Source organism: Hylaeus volcanicus, chromosome 6 (genome assembly GCF_026283585.1).
Source record: "Hylaeus volcanicus isolate JK05 chromosome 6, UHH_iyHylVolc1.0_haploid, whole genome shotgun sequence".
Classification (NCBI taxonomy): Eukaryota; Metazoa; Arthropoda; class Insecta; order Hymenoptera; family Colletidae; genus Hylaeus; species Hylaeus volcanicus.
Window position 1 is genome coordinate 17385480 of NC_071981.1, and position 17586 is coordinate 17403065.

General features: G+C 39.8%; 1 protein-coding gene across 4 annotated transcripts in view; it reads right to left on the minus strand.

Moving 5' to 3' along the window:
* Window positions 1–17586, minus strand: part of LOC128878657 (pseudouridylate synthase RPUSD2-like) — a 198298-nt gene that overhangs the window by 40987 nt on the left and 139725 nt on the right. For all 4 annotated transcript variants that reach the window (XM_054127020.1, XM_054127016.1, XM_054127018.1 and 1 more), the window contains one exon: window positions 2473–2695. In XM_054127020.1, coding sequence (XP_053982995.1) covers window positions 2473–2695 — 223 coding nt within the window. The remainder of the gene's footprint in view (window positions 1–2472; window positions 2696–17586) is intronic.

Genomic DNA, 17586 nt, shown 5'->3' on the forward strand with positions numbered 1-17586 from the left:
ATGAGTTTGATTTCTGCAAGGGCTCGAGATTGGGGCTGAGACTGTTCTCTGGATAATAGTATTTACGTATTTAAGTACAATTAATCAAGAATGAAGTACTGTTCAATTATAATTGTTCGAATATTCAATACTACTCAAGTATCACTATTTCAATATTTAAAACAACTCGAAAGTTACTATTCGAACATACGATGCTATTCGAGTATCATGAGTATTCGATACTATTCGAATACCATTACCTCGATATCGCTACTCTAATACTGGAGTACTATTATTTCAACGTCCTTACAATTATTTTTGTAAATTTCAATGGAAGTATCGTACACGTATGTGAGGGCATTTCTAATTATTACGAAACTGTAGAAAGGAAATCCCTATAGCTCTGTGTATTGAAATAAAATACCCTGGCCCTTGGATCTCTGATTGGACGAAGCTGTAATATGACACGAGATATTGAATGAAATTCTGGATTAATTAATGCGATCTGCGTTTGCTTTTATTCGTTCGTGCATATGTTCGTGAAAATGATTCCGACGGGATTACTGTGTATAGAGATGATTGGATTTCTGATTACGAAACTAGAACACGAAAATAAACTTCAGGGACTGTTAAATTTTTTCTTCAATAAAGATGTATTGTGACATTAATTAATGGATAAAATTCTGAATTAATGCAAGCTGTAGTTCGTTTTACTCGTTTTGAACATTTTATTTTATTTGTTTATTGCATCACGGTCTCATTTTTATTGTCTTGAACGTATTCATGTTTAGTATAAAGTATTCAAGTACTCAAGTAATGATATTCGAATAATGAATACTTGTGTGTTCGAACAGAGATATTAAAGTACTCGAGTATTCAAGTATTCCAACAACGATATTTAAATCCTGAACTATTCAAACAAAGATATTCGACTACTTGAATATTTGAAGTTGGGTTATTTATAATAACCCCTAGTTAGTTATTAAATATTACGAGTTCTTCGTAGCATTCGAATTCGCGCCAGGTATTCGAATACAGCATCACGAGTTAGCGAATCGACGAGGGTGTTTTATCCTCACGCGAAATAATTCCATCGTTCCGAAGGGCTTTCATCCCTTTATTTGTTCGACGAATAATATTACCGCGACCACACGAGCGTTTGGTAAATTTGACGAGGGTGTAGTGCCTTACTAGCTTAACCATTTTAACCCACTGTATGTATATCTATCTGTGTGAGTGTGTGTATGTGTTTGGTTTTTTTTCGCTTCTTCTGTTGATAAAGCTGTTCCCCGCATTCCGCAGCCTCTGATCTCAAACGGAACAAACTCGCTGCGGAAACGGATAAATCGCGGTTATTCGATTAGGTTGACTTAAGCGAAGCTTTCCTCTGCTTCACGTTTCCTTGCGCGCGGTCGAATCCTCGACGAAGGAGAGGATCGATTTTCGTCGCTTCGTTGAACATCTAATCGCGGGGGAGTAATCATGGCCAATGAGTGCGAACGTTATACAGGGTGGACCAGTAACAATAACCGTATCGGACGGCATGCTTGCTTTGGCCATTTAAATGCCGTTATCCGAATACTGCTGTTTAAATGTTAGTATTCTAATATCATTATCTTATTTATTAAAACAGACAAGAATAGTGCAGCATAGTGAAATAATCGTTTAGTACCCGCATAGTGAACTATTTAAAACAGAATATTTGAAACATTCGCTTACTTTTAGCGATTGAAAAAAATGCATCAAAAGGAAGCAAGAATTTTCTTTTATGGTCAAGAATAGGCAATATTTTTATTAATAATATATTATAGATACTACATATAGAAAAATGTAAAATTCTGTTGTATTGTAGAATAAAGATGTATTATTATTATATTATTATTGGTCCACCACGTATACGTAACTTGTAACGCTGTATAGAAATGAAATGAACGGAACGACACACACTTCAGTTTCACAGTACACGTATAATAAGAAACACGGGATGATAATGTTTGGCGACAGAGCTCCAGTGGCTAGAATCGCGGTCCCTGAGTTCGTTGCAAGTATAGTAAACGCAGTGCCGAGGTGCAGAAATGATCGTCTGAAGTTCGATAAACATTGTTTTCAATTGCTCCTTTCCTTTTTTGAGACGCAGGTAGTTTGAAAGTTTGTCTTTTTCAGAGATGGAGGGATGAGATGGGAGACGTGACAAAGACATAGGAGGTGGAGGAAAGCAACTCTCTCTCGAATTCTTTCGTTTTGAAAGATAGAGCAGTTTGCATTTTCTGGAGGTGGAGCGAAGACAATCTGCTGAGATATTATTTAAACGTTATTCGTAAGGATCAAAGGAAACAATGTCTACACGTTTTCAATTGTTAATATATACAAATATTGTAATATATCTCTCTTGTCGAGAACACCGTGACAATAATCCGATTTATTCCAATGAACGATCAATTGTGAACCCAAAACGACACATGCGAGAAATGTTAACATCTGCTGCTCTCTTACCTGTGAACGACGTTGGCCAGCAGGTCATTGTGCCGCAATCTGTAATCAACGTCCACCTTTTGATAGTTAACGGTCAGGGTTCCCGCTATGATACAGCGCTTGTACTCATCCACCGGATGCGCGCGGAACTCTCGTGCAAAAACCTCGAGGATCTTCTCGCCCACCCATCTCCCTTTCGTGAATGTGGTGAAGGTGAAGTAGTAAGGGTACACTTTTCTGAGTCCTGTAACAAAGAACCGTTCGATATTAGATCAGTCAATGGAACCCCTCTACAATCTTTCAAATTACGAGCGCTCGTCGTGTATCCGCGACAAATTTCGAAACCTTACCTGTTAACTTGAGACACTCTACAATCGGCTCCACTGGCACGGCGGGAGTTGAAATTCTCACAATTTCCAGCGAAACAACAGGTGCAACGAGAATTTGCACGTGCGACGATAAATCGCCGCGCGAAGGACACATAGCGACCGTTTACGTAAGCAAAAAGATGATAAGAACGGGTGACCATCCAACTTCTGTCGTCCATTAATCCCGTTATTATAATCTTTAAATAGTGTCGCGATTGTTTCGTAATTAATTACAAATTGGCACGAAGTCCGCGCCAACGCTCCCGACCGAAAATAAACCGCGTCGAAATCGCGCCAATCGTCGTAAATCACGATAAATCCAGCTAGCGGGCGTTAAACGACGACTAACGAGCGATTATCTAGCGAGGAAATTTTCTATTTGTTCAACATTTTGGCCGAGTGTCAACCATCGAGGCCTTTGCTGGACTTTCGTGGACCCTTTTGGATTACAATAACGAGGAACTTGGCGATTTTCGTTCAAAGTCACCTGAACGTGATTTCTTCTATTAACTACTGTATATAGTAATAAAGAGTATGTGTTCGCAACAGAAAAGACTTTGGAGTCCCAGAAACAAGGGATTAATTTTAATTTGTAATACACAATTTCATACATTCACGCGATGAATGGTATCCTCTGTTTGCATTACGTTGCTTTTACGTCCTTTTACTACTCAGATCTCAATCTTGCAAATTTAATGGACATGAATTTACGAATTTACGAAAGCTAGAAATAAAGGGAAGTTACACTGAAAATTGATCCCTGTACCTACACGCAGAATGTAATATATCGCAAAGTAATGAGAATCCAGCTGTTTCCGAATGTCGAATAATGTTCAATTTATTTAATTAATTTATATGTAAATTCGTAAGAAGACTAAATTGAAAATGCAAATTCCGAGCGAGGAAGAATTCCATTAAAGTACAAAGAGAAATTTAATTCTCAGTACTAATTGTTCATTATTATCGGCATACTTTTGTCACGAAACACGTCAAATTGTAACACAGAATCCTAGTATAATTCGTCTAAATTAATTCTACTTTGAACATAATTAATTCCTCTTTTAATATCGGCGGAAAGCAAAGACGAAGCTTTCACTGGAGTAATATTTCATCAAGGGATTGTCGGATAGCATCATTTAAAATTGTCGAGCTCCCTTTGTCTTTCGACTTCATCGTAAATAATTCCGTAAATTGCAAAAGTAATATCTAGAACGATATATCGCACGTTCGACCGACAAAACAAAATCGTTCGACTTAATTCGCTTTATCGTTCACGGTCGATGAAGCATAAAAGATTCCGAATGCCGCGATGAATCAACTCCTCTTCCGTTGCAACGTGTAAACATCGATCAGTTTTCAGCAGAAATGTTGGCCCTTCTTTCGTAAATAGGAAGTTCCAATATCCAAATCTCGTAAACAAGAAATTTACACTTTTCTCTTCGTCGAGAGAAAATTTTATTTGATTTTGTGATTTGAAAAACTTTGTTTTGCAAATAACTTCCACTTCAATATCAGCCTCTGTCTCAACAACAAAAATATTCTTTGGCAAATCTAATCCAGTGATGAAAAACGTGTATATCTATCCCTGTTTCAACAACAAGAATGTTTTACGACTCTGCTTCATCACGAATCGGAACAGTCGGTGGCGATCGTTTTAATGCTCTAGTTCGTCCTTAACGGGTAAAAGAGGGCCGTCATGTGTTGAAAGAAGCCAAAAATGCCGCGACTCCTCCGCCCTGATAACCACAGGTCTCTTACGTGGAAGCGAAGAAAAGAAGAAGATCCGACGATTTCGAAGAAACTGGAAGCGTTTTTGAGGTTTCCCTAACGATTCGTGCGCGACTGACTTTCCTTCGCCATCCTCCCAGGGACTGCCACGCGATAATTAATTCGACTTTTCGGGACGATCGTCTCCGTCTTTCTTTCATCCTGTCTCGACGCACTCGACGTCACTACTGCATTCCGCCACGAAATTCGTCGTTGTCGAATTGGGAAGAAACTTTAAAGTCAGATATATTTGTTATATAAACGATGGAGGGGAAGAAGCGACGAACGAACGTCGTAAAAGAAAAGACGACAAGAAATCAAAACAAAATCGATTTTCCACGAATTGGTCGCAGCGAGCAGTGAAAAAGGCCAGCGAAGATGGACTCGTCGAAACTTTAACGACGATCAAAGGTGATATTACAAAGAGTTGTGCGAACGACGTGGAATCGCTCGACTCCATTTTCGCAATTAAAATCATTTTAATTAAACACCCGGACAGCTTCGATCGGCCCGCCGAACCGGAAGGGGCGAGCAGACCGCGGATGAAAGGAGAGTGGGCTTCTCCTTTTCAGCGGCTCGCCGAAGAAAGAGATTACCTAGCAATTTATGGAGCGGCTCGAAGTGGGTGTGTCATCGAAACGAGCGCGTCCGCTTGTTCTTTAAAGCGTGAAAAAGGGAATTTTTATTCTCCCTGGGTGAAGCTCGTCCCCTCCGCGACGCTTTTTAATTAAGTGAAACACGGTCACCAGCATTGCTGGATATCAAGATATAAAAAATTATGAAATCGATTTACTTTCAGCTATAACCGATATATTCGAAAGGTAATAAATTAAATCTATGATTAACAAGTAGAGTACAAGACCTTTGATTTAACTGAAACATTGCGTAATAGTAGGTTTAGACATTCCGATTACGAAAATATAGTAATTATAGGAGTAGAAGCTTAATACTTTTTGTTCATTTATGATCGAAGTTTCATTACTAATAATTACCATTTTTCTCCGACGATAGAAATTCAGGCAACATGTCAACTACTATCTGTACGAAAATTTCCTTGAAGAGAATTTCCTTGCCTTTCATTTTGGTCGTAACATAAAAAACATAAAAGTCATAAAAAATTTGCACGTATTACGTGCCAATGAAACGAAAGAAACTTTTGGGAAAATTTAATACTTTCTGCATTCAGATACAGGCACAGTGTTAGAAATGACTCATTTACAACTAAAGTATAACCTCGAAAGCCATTGGCATAGGAGTATGAACGCAGCTGAGTTTTAGAGGTTAAAGTATGCTGTTAAAGAAAAGAAAAGGCATTCGCAAAATGGCAGAAAAATTGTCTACGGGAGCAAGGATCTAATTTGTCGCATTCAATCGATACAAGAGAGGATAAGGAAGAAGACTACCGGAAGGGGAGACGAGAAAATCGACGGGAGGCGGATTGAACAAGCAAGGAGCGGAGAAAAGCGAAGGAAAAGGCGACTAGGGATTCCTCGAAATTCCATGGCAATCGTCCATGGAATTGCAGCGATCTGTGCAACCAAGAATTACCCGTGGAAACCAATCGGGTTCCTTTAGTCGATCGTTCGATCGAGGATTCCTGCTGAATTAAAAGGAAATCCTAACTACAAATTTGGCCAGTTTAAGGAAAATCTGTGAGTTTGTAAAGAAACGGAAGTGGATGATTACGAATACTGTAAGAAGAAGAAAAAGAAGACGAAACTTATTTAGATTTATGCTCACCATCCCTTTGACATTTCTTTTCTCAAATTCAGCGAATTAGTACTCGTTACAATATGTCTAAAATCCTCACGAAGATATCGTCTGCATTAATTACATTTCGTTCCGTTACGTTGGGACAAGGACCTCAAAGATAAAATAAGAGATAAATAAAAAAAGGCGTGTACCAATTAGGGTGGCGTTCCTCGCGTGTGATAATTTCGGCGTCGAGGGCAACGCAAGAATGCGAGCAAATCGAGAGGGAGAGAGCTCGTCCCCAACGGGAACAATAGAGCAGACAGAGAACGAGACGAAAGAATGGGACGGGAGGGATCGAAGAAATCGCGAGCGCGATTCCACCCCGCTAAGAGGCACGGGAGGGACACTTCTTAGCGGGAATAAAGCGTCAGCGGAGTGGTGGGGGAAGCTGCGCGACGCGAAGAAAGGGAGGCTTAGAGGGGACCAGAAACGCTCTCCACGTGGATCTGGATTACGCGGCGAGTGTGAAACGTGCCAAGAGGCGCGAAACCAACGACGAAGCGGAGTGGAGGGGATTCCGAAGGTTCTTCAAGAGATCGTCGGAAGGTACACCCCCAACGGAAGGCGGTGTGCAAAAGGAGGGAGGAAGTAGAAGAAGAGATCGTCGAGGAGACAATGCGTCGTCCTACGCGACGCGAGTTAAGCCTCCTCCGGAAACTTCGCCAGTTTCCTCGAGAAGGAGGAGCAGAGGAAGCGCTTTTCGCCCATCCGACTGCTCGGGAGACGTTTAAGCCTCGTTTGGGTGGATTTTTGGCTGAAGAAATTCCATGGTAAGCAAGCAAATGTGAGGATCGCGCGTGTGTGCACATCTTTCGATTTTGTTTTTTTGTAGGTCATCCGGTAGAGCATCGATAACATTTGGAATCTTTCTGGTTTCTAAACAAATTTTTCATTATAAATATATACATGTTCGAAGTTTATTCACGTACACGCGCATAATGAAAGATTTATTTAGATGCAAATGGGTCAAGAGCAACCAAGTTCGATGAATTTTTTGTAATACATACGCCTGTTTACAGAAATATACGAGTACCTCGTGACTCGAGTGGAGCATCCTTGGGAAACTTCGCCAGTTTCCTCGAGGAGGCGAGGAAGGGCTTTTCCTCCTGATCGACGCCAAAGGAGGTCTGGGGACGATTTTCCTGACGCTGGAACGAGCCTCCGCGCTCTCGCGAAATTCATTACTTGCGGCACGGGATAGGGGGGGGAGTTGAGATCCTTCACAGCCGACTGTTGCGGCCGTAATTACCGAAACTGTTATTAATCGACGTGATTCCAGCCGGCACACGCCACAGTTTTCGTTCGACGCTGTTCCCGTGTATATTTCCCATCGTGGGATTCGGTGTTTTATGGGATCGTTTCGTTGGACGTATGCTCGTGGCCACGTTGGTCGAGGATACTTTGCGGAACCCTGTCGACGAGTAATTGAAACTCGAATAATCTGTATTGTTACTGGATAGTTTATTCCCCCATCAGGCATCAAAAATAGCTCGGGCTTCAGAAAATATGTCTGTATTTCCATTTATTTATACCCGAACCTCTTTGTTCACCTATAAAATTTTCTTGTGAATTATATTCTTTGTGTAAATTAATAATAATCCAGAAATGTTCCACCACAATGCTCGCCAAAATCAATTATGAAAGAATACGTTTATGCTCTAGCAGCAACCAAATTTTCATGAATTTTCATGAATTTTCATTCTAATTCGGTCGTTGCGTTAACAAACTTTCCGTCGTGCCAGGTCCCATTCCCTGCATAGTGTTTTCAAACTCCAATTCAGTATCCGCCGAATAACAATTTGCCAAATTCCCATGCGATTAAAAACGACCCCAAGCGCCGAGACACGTTCGTCGTTTAAATTTTCATCGCTCCACCATCGCACGTCCGTAATTCACACCGATACCGCAACCGAATGGTATAGTTCAGTGTTCCTCAAACTTCCTATTCCAAAGAATCCCCTGAATGATGGAAAATTTTGTACGGACCCGTCATGGTAGAATTAAACTATCATCTCTTCATATTATCAATTATAACGGGCTCTGTAAATTTCGATATATTTATCTAAATTTGTTCGTTATTTTGAAAAGTCTGAGGATTCCTGTTTGAGAAACACTGAGCATCGTCAATGAAATATGCCTGACAATGTGTAACCAGTTCCATACACTCAACCACACGAGCAACCCCCACGGCATTGTTTCGTTTTCAACCTTCCTCTCCTCCCCTATCTGCCCTTACTCCGTGGCGAATCCCTGAATTATGCATCGCCGACCTCCGATCCAAAAATCGCACAAAGCGATCCACAGTGGCAGAGCGGGTTCCGAACGATTTGTGGGAAACTTTCCGCCAAGGAATTCCACCACCCTCTATCGATGAGATACGAGAACAAAACCGAGCAGGAGGAACAAGAAGGTTAGCGAGGGGACGGGAGGGACACCAAAGAGGACAATTACCGCTCTGTGATCGTCGGATCGTGGTATCGCGGACGGATGCAGTGGCTCAGCAATTACTGCTCGCAGGGGCTGTTTGAGCTACGGTGAATTTTCATGGGAGTTTGTTACGTGGCTGCACGAGAGAATCCCTTTGGGATTCCAATGTATCGGATGTAGACGCGATAACGCAAATTTGGAACTTTTTGATTGCTTCGCGGCGAGAAATATCGTTTGACGGAGGATAGAGACTCTTATTGGTTTCCTTTTGCGATGAAATAGATAACTATCCGCTTTCAAGTAGTGTCCTTCAAATTGATACTTGTGGTGATTTGTATAAAGATTAATCTTACCCCCCTCGGTGTCATTTTTATTTTTAGCCTGGTTTCGATACACTCACTAATTCAAAATCTCATTAAATTTAAATTCTAATGCAATGCACATAATTTACATTTGCATTATACCTGCAAAATTGACATCGATAATAATCTAATCATCGGAATTTCAATCGTCCATCGGTTCATGTTTATTCGAGACCTGTAACATTCATTGGACGTTCCGACTGGCATTTCCCAAGCGCAAATTTCTAATTTAATTTTTTAATTTAAGTTTCAACTACTTTTATTCGACAATATTGTCCATACGCATAATTCATGGACACCCTTATTGAACGTTTAAATTGTTGATCGATAACGTTGTCGCAGCAAGATGTACGCCATCAGGGACAACAAAGACTGGAGTATCTGGGAGTGGAATGCACACCTCTGAAGCAGGTATGCAATTAACACCCTTACATCCGAGACATTGTTAACACGCCTATCCTGATTACTTCGGCATGATAAATGACGAGACGTATGAAGCGTCGTCGCGCGTCACGCGCCGAACTATTTCAATTTACGTGTGGAAATTTGCCGCAAAACGTTTGAAACAATTTTGCATCTGGGAAACGCCAATCGAAACGTCCAGTGAATGTTACAGGTCTCGAATAAACATGAACTGGTGGATTATTATCGATGTCAATTTTGCAGGTGTAATGCAAATGTAAATTATGTACATTGCATTAGAATTTAAATTTAATGAGATTTTGAATTAGTGAGTGTATCGAAACAAGACTGTAAAATAACACCGAGGAGAGTAAGGATTAATCTATGTAGTATTTGGAGAAAAAAGAATGCAAAGAACTTGTTGCAATCACAGGTAAGGGAGACTTTACAAATTTATGTTTTTCCAATTCATCTCACTTAGTAAATACATCCACTTATGTTATTATTATACTGCGGATTTGATGCGTTTATGATGTAAAATAATATAATAAATACAAACTAGACATAACCAAAAAGTGTGTGCACTATCGCAAAATGAAATAATATTATTATATTTATTTTAGAATACATTTAACATACTTTGAATGAATATCTTTTACTCGGAGTATTTAAAATATACGTTTCATAACCTACACTTCAATTAATTACAATTATTATTTATCAATTATTCTAATTCAGGAGTTGGGCAAACCAGTTTCACCTGACATTTCTAACGAAATTCTGCGCTAAATAAGTCATGCTTCTCGAGCATTCAACACTTCCAGATATCAATTATGTACGGACCGTATTCCAGGTATAGGTTATCAGTGATCAATTCGCGGTATTCGTCGATCGAATCCGAAACGGGTGCGTGAGATCGTCTCGATTTCTTCCACTCCGTTCACGCAAATGGCCAGACATGCTTTACGACTTCTAACGAACCCCACTGCTCGGCCGCTGCGTTGGGAATTTTATTCCCTATCGATCGTCGACGCTCCCACGTCCCATAAAGAAAAAAGTATTACCCTCACGGGGGAAAAAATTACTCGACCCGTTTTCTTCCCTGCACTCCTCCTCTTTTTGTTTCGTTTCCATGGCCAGTCCATCTGTGTCTTTTAAAAATTAACTTTTATCGCAGCTCGTCGCTCGTCGCCAAAGGAACCGCGAAATATATTCCAAGAACTCGAGAATTTCAAGCGGCAACGTAACTTTTATCCTTCGAACAGCGTCCCTGAAAAGGACCAAGAGTCACTGGACACTCCCTACTCTAGTTAGAATTTTTTAACAGCGACCTGCCTCCTCATCAATTTTTTAACCGTAGTTCTGGCAGTGAAGAGGCGAAGCACCAAAGTTTATTGTTTATTAAAATAGCTCCGGTGATTACTTTCAATTTAGCTGGCGAGGTTGTCGACTGAAGTTCGAAAGTCCTTTGAGACGATCTCCTTTCGGTAAGTCAAGATGAAAATGTTTGATGTAGTATTATGAACGTCATTAAAGAGTAATATACTGTAAGTGGCCTAACATCTTTGCACGGTACTTTATGTTAGAATGAAATTTGAAGAACCTTGTTTCAGCAATTTTCTACAATAATGATATAAGCAACAAAAATTAGGGAAAGAATGAATGCCTTTCCTGGAAGTATAAATACGTGTCTGACTACGAACGGTCGTTTCCATTTTCTACTAAAGAAATACTGTTTGCCTTCTTTTATCGGGTTTAATTATTCTCTCCCTTGTTGTCCCACAGGTGGATTATTTATTCTGTCACCAATCGGTGCTCATTTAACGTTGCATTTCACAATCGTAGGGGCGCAGCGTACCACCATAAACAGGCGTGTGTTTGCGAAGTGGAAGGAGGGCTGCGTTCAAACCCTATCGAAACGCCATCGCGGGCAAACCGATATCTTCTAAAACAAACTTGAGGGAACTCTTGGTACACTCGTGAGCACCACCGAGCCCAGTAATAAGTTTGATCCGTCGTAAAACTTTGTGCTTTCAGATGAACAGGTACTCGCGAGACTAGTCCATAAACGAGGCGAATTCAAGTGCACTTTTATTCTCGGGGCATTACTTACAAGAGAGCACTGCCAACAGTCAGACGCCTTTGAAATTATATTAATAAGGAAGCTCGAACTTGTAAATATAAAGAGGACGATTAGAGGCTTTTACGTGGGCAAATTATTTGTTTAATAAACTTTCAGTTTATTATCTTTAAAAGTAAATGAAATGAAATTGAAATTAGGATTTTAGGATGACATTAAAATTGATATGAAATTAATTTTATGATGATGTATACTAATTTGCAAACAGAAGGCTACAGGGGAAGTTCAAAATTTTTATTATTTATTTAAATATTTAATTATTTAAATTTTATCATATTTGCTTCTACTACCAAATTCGAATAAATGATGAATACCAAAACAAATTGCGCAAACTTAAATAAGTGGTTAATGCTGAAACACTAATTAGTTCATGCGAGATGTGAAATACTAATTTCACTGCGTGTTCTTCTCGTGAAATTTTACTCCAAGGAGAAGCATTCATCATTCTAATTTTAACCTACGAGGAAGGTATCATTGCTATGGTAATTTTCCGCGTTTCTCTTTTATGCGGAGTTTATCGTACGAGTAACATATCTTACACTTTTTTCACTATTTTCGGAGGATTCTTGAATACAAGTATGTCTAGAAATTACCTACTAAAGGAGAAAGTAATATACTCCAAACAAAGATAAGGTCTGTTCAGCTACGGACTAATATCACTTAACGGCCTAACTCCCAAGTAGTGCAAGTCAGCGTATGGTCAGACGAGACTGTCATAATAAAACTGATCACATTCTTATGTAAAATTTTGTTTGTTACAATAAATAGTAATAATTTATGTCGAAAAGTTTATATACTAATTTTCTTGACGATACCCTTGAATATTAAATATTTATTACAAGATACTCTACTGTATTTTATTTCTTTTTTTAATACCGACAAGGGCAAAGTACACTTAATTTGCTTTACATTTTTACAAATTCAGGCTTATCTGGGTGTTAACAACAATTATAATTTACAATGGCACATCGATCGCACGGCTGTCCCTTGTTAATTGACGTTAAATATAACCGGGCAAGATATTGCATTTCGCATTGTGAAAAATATTTCTTTATTTTCGCGTATAACGACACTTCAAAAGCTACAATTTATTACGGGCAGGCATTTCCCACGCTCGAATACCAAACTAAAGCGACCCACTGAATACGATGAAATTTAAACAAATGCGTTACTGCAGACGAGGTGCAAATTGCACAAACCCGTCCGTGCGAGTAACGTTTATTCAAATTACGTGGACACGCGAAAAGAAAATAAAACGAGGACTAGTTTCCGTCTGCCAATCGGCTTAACCAAGCAAAAAAATGGGAACAGGCCAAACGTGCCATTTATTAATCGTTACCGTCTAGGGACATTCACAGTCAGTCCCATAAGTATTCGTACCCTCAATGTCTATTGAAGAAAGTCTAAATTAAATGATAGGTTTCGTGTTTCCAAATAAATTTTTCATCATAAATATATACACGTGTAAAGTTTATTCGTGCATGTAAATTTTCACTATAAATATATACATGTGTAATGTTTATTCGTGTACATATTTATAATAAAAAATGTATTTGGAAACATGAAACCTATCATTTAATTTAGACTTTCTTCGATAGAAAAGAGGCCATCGATACTTATGAGACCGACTGTAGGTCTGCTGATTAAATTCAAGACGAGAAATATATCGAAAATTTATACTTTTCCATAAATTCGATGAAAAAATTTATTTTTTTAGAAGGGAACCAGTGTTCTTTCTTTTCATGAATTGAATACTTAAATGCCATTCACAATAGCTTTCTATAACTTTGTATAAATATTTATACATCATCCGCAAAATCATATACAGAGCCGTATAAATTGGTTGGTTCTTTGTTTATTGATTATAAGGGTGCTCTTTAAGCATTCAAGTATGCTACCTCTAATGTTAGGACGCTCTTACCTTCACATTGTCGCGTGGTTTGAGTGAGCCTTTTTATCATTATATTCATTACATTTTTGCTTTATATTATTTTGCATTTGCTTAAATACTTCTTTCTGTTCTTTTCTGTATGTTTTGGTCTGTTGGCCATCCTATAGCTCGGGCACCTCGGGATCGCTAGACCCGTACTGTAGCTACAATAATGCATAGCTACGGCCCCTGAGGTTCGTTTTAATTATTACAACCTGTGTTCTCGAAAATTATGGGTGATATCGATACAATTTTAAGATTGAAAATCTTTTTATTTTCGAATTTCTGGGAAAATAACTTGTAATAATTTAGGCGGCTTCCTTCGTATATTTCGCCATAAAGTAGTATTAGTTTCCCCAATGGTCTATAAATATTTTTAAATTTATTACTCAAACACTGCTCGTAATAGCCAGTCATAACTCTGCATATTTATTTTTCAGGTCGTTTGTTCACGAGGGATCGACGAAAATCGGTAAAACAGTCAGGTATCATTAATATCCTCGCGTCTTATCGTCGAACCAGGTTGGAAGAGTCCAGGACGAAGGCACGTTTTCGCAGCGTATCATTACTAGCAGTAGGACACTAAATCGCCCAGCGGTATTTGCCCCCCTCGGGCGTCTTGTACGCCCTGTGCCATCTCTAATCTTATCTTCCCACGAATTATACACGGCAGACAGAAGCCCACGAATTTACGCGGCTGGATATGGAGATTACGACGGATTCGCGTGAGTTTCGACGATGATCCGCGCGACAGCGTTGTTGTCGCAAGCGAAACTCTCGTTAGCGCGGTAGCGGGTGTCGTGAATTATTTTTATTATCGCTGAACGACTTCATTACGCACGCGTTACGCAAATTAGAGTGAAATTGCGAGACAGCAATTTTATGAATCTTGTCCCTTCGTTTCGCTTTCTATGCTCCTATGCGACACGTTTTTCACGTACTTCGATTTGTATACTCTTTTCTCCTCGTTATAACGATTAAAGTGGTTGAAACGGAGATCGAAACAAATGAGAGAGGTGTGGCTAAAATGGCGTCCTAGGTACATAAACTCAATGACGAGAGCGTGTACTGGGTACTAACAGCTTGAGCTTTTTTTGCTCATTTTCCTGGTTCATTGAAAAGCTTAGCCATTATGTCAACGTGAAAGTGTAATTATTTATTTAATTAATTTTTGGCTTATGAACCAGCGATGGACCAGTGCCAAATGATCAAGCTCTGCCTCCTCGTAATAATCACTAGTTATTGAACACTCTGAATACCTATCTCCATCATCATCAATGTCACAAAGCTAGCCTACTTAAGACCCACTAAAGATCCAACTAAACTCTGCTCTTCCCCCAATTTCAAGGACATTCCGTCTCAAGTCACCTGAACTACTAAAGTCCAACACCATCCCTTCTCCTCAAGAACTCTCTAACGTTCCAATGACAAAGGAAGATTGACCTACAACGAAGGTGCTCATCTAGAAGTATTGGCGCATTTCGAATAATCCCAAAACAGAGAAGGAGAGTCATGAAGACGGCCAAGCACAGAGGCAGGATTCGCAGGACAATTAAATCGATCGTCTGGTAAATCGGAGCTTCATACTGGTCGCATTGAACAGGCGGTTATCTGAGCCACGTTGATGCAACGTTCACGCTGGGGGGGGGGGGGGGGGCTTCATAGGCGAGCGATCAACTCAGGTATTGCTGATACACATGTACACATAGGAGATAGGGGGGTGGAGCTTCTACGTGATTCAAATCTAGATCCGATCCTATCTCGAACCCTAGGAGCCAAGAGTACCCTATTGACCAGAGGTATCCTTGGCGCTCTCTCTCTCTCTCTCTTCCTCCCTCCCTCCCTCCCTCCCTCCCTTTCAGAGTCTGTCTCTCTCTTTCTTGGCTTTCCTTTTGAACAGACTTCGTCTGGGGAGCCTTCCTCGTGGCCTGAAAATAGGAGAAGCTTTCGAGTCAGCAGGTGGCCACAGACCCTCGTATTTTTTGAATGCCCAGACGTTGTTGATCTACCTCGTTCTTTTCTGCGTTGCGCATGGGAGGGCTTCTTCTTCTTTGGGAGCCGCTCGTGGAGCCTTGAGGAAAGAGGATGAAAAGGTATCCTGATGATTCTTAGAGTGCTTTGCCCGATCGAGACGGGAATTGGAGTTTGTTAAAACTGTGCAGAGAATTGAACCGGGACAGCGATGAAACAATAGACAGCTAATTTTAGTCTTCAGGATCTTGATACTAACTTTCCAGAGATCAAATTTAACCCTGTGTCGATGTAAATTTTGGTGCAAATGTTTTTGAAGAAGACACTTTTGTAGGGCGATATTTTATTATACTTTAATCGATACAAAATTAGTTCGTAATTCTTGAGCTTAGATTAATATTCACATTCATTGATTTCTTCGTTTTTAAAATTGACAGATCATTGATGATGAATTAAAAATTGATCTTCGCTTGATTTCAGATTTTTTAAACCAACGATTAAGTGGAATTTGATTCTCGTTCATTGATTTATCAGATTCTTAATTGATGGTCAATTAAAACATTCTTATGACGTCGGATACTGTGTTTTTATTATGCATTTTCAATATGAATCGCCATTCTAGTTTTGTCTGGTTCTTTCCTTGGATTTATTGATCCGCAGGATTCACGGACGGACGGTTCGCTTAATTCGTGGTTTATCTACTCGCACTCAATCTGACTTGAAAACCGTGTCGTTAGTGTATCTTTTTATCTGCCCTGCGGAAAGGATTCGCCACGGCCGTTATTACTTTCTCTGTAACCGGAGTACAATGATGTAGAGAAACTCTTTCTTTCGACTGTTTCTTGTTATTAAAGTGGAACAAGTGGGCGAGCACCAGCGGGCTGCCACACGTCTGAAAAAAGTGTGACGGGTGGTGTGTGGTCATAGATGTACAGGGTGTCCCGTCAATTGGTTGACATTTTCACCAAAAAATCATTAATTTAACAAACATTTCAAACATTTCCAAACTTATTGTTTTCGAAAATGAAGCGTCATATGAAAAAATGTTATTCAACATTTTCGATTCAATTTTTCGCGTAGAATCATCCCCTACTCGTTTGTATCGCCAGTTACGAGACACCCTGTATATCCTATCATTAATATTAATCAATACTCATTTATCATTTTCTACTATTTCGTAGAGCGTTGATCAAGAAAAGAAAAAGCAAATGACAAATAAAAATGTTCGTCACACCCCGTAGACAAGAAACAGACGAATCTCGTCGAATTCAGGTTTCCTGTTCCCCTTTCTTCGTCACTCTCCTCGGTGTTTTTCTTCGTCGATTTTGCGTCGTCAAACGACTCTCGAAGTCCGGAAAAATATTTCTCCTCCGCCTTTCTCGTCCTCCATTCCCCCCACTCCGTTTCCCTTTGCAGTTTTATTGTGCTCTCGGAAACTCCCAGGCTATCGCTGTCGTCGTTACCCGCCGTCTTCATTCGAGAAGTCAAGTCCTCCTCGGGCGACCGGAGACAATCCATTGACTTTGCGGCCAGTTTTCATAGGATGTTCGCTGATTCGTCGACGGCTTTACATTCCGGACGATTTCCCGATTTCTCCCCTTTGACGATCAGCTTGATTCCCCTACGTGGGAAAGCGATTCATCCGGCGAGTTATGGCTCTTCTATCGCAGTGCTTCCCAACCCTTCAGTCTATACTTCGTTTTATATCGTGTTATATCACCGTATCTGTCACTTTCACCGGTTCCATTAATTTCATCAATTTTGCCAACTTTATCAATTTCATAAATTCTGTCAATTTTATCAATGCCACCATTTCAATTAATTATGTCAATTTTTTCGAGTATACCATTGCATCGATGCTGTTAATTTTTTCTATTTTTATAGTATTAACAATTCAATCAATTTCGTAAATTTCACCATCTCTAACCCTTTACCACCATCAATTTATTTTCTTCTTTCATTTGCAATGTTTTTCGACAGCAGTCGCATCACACCTGTTGGGAAGCACTGACT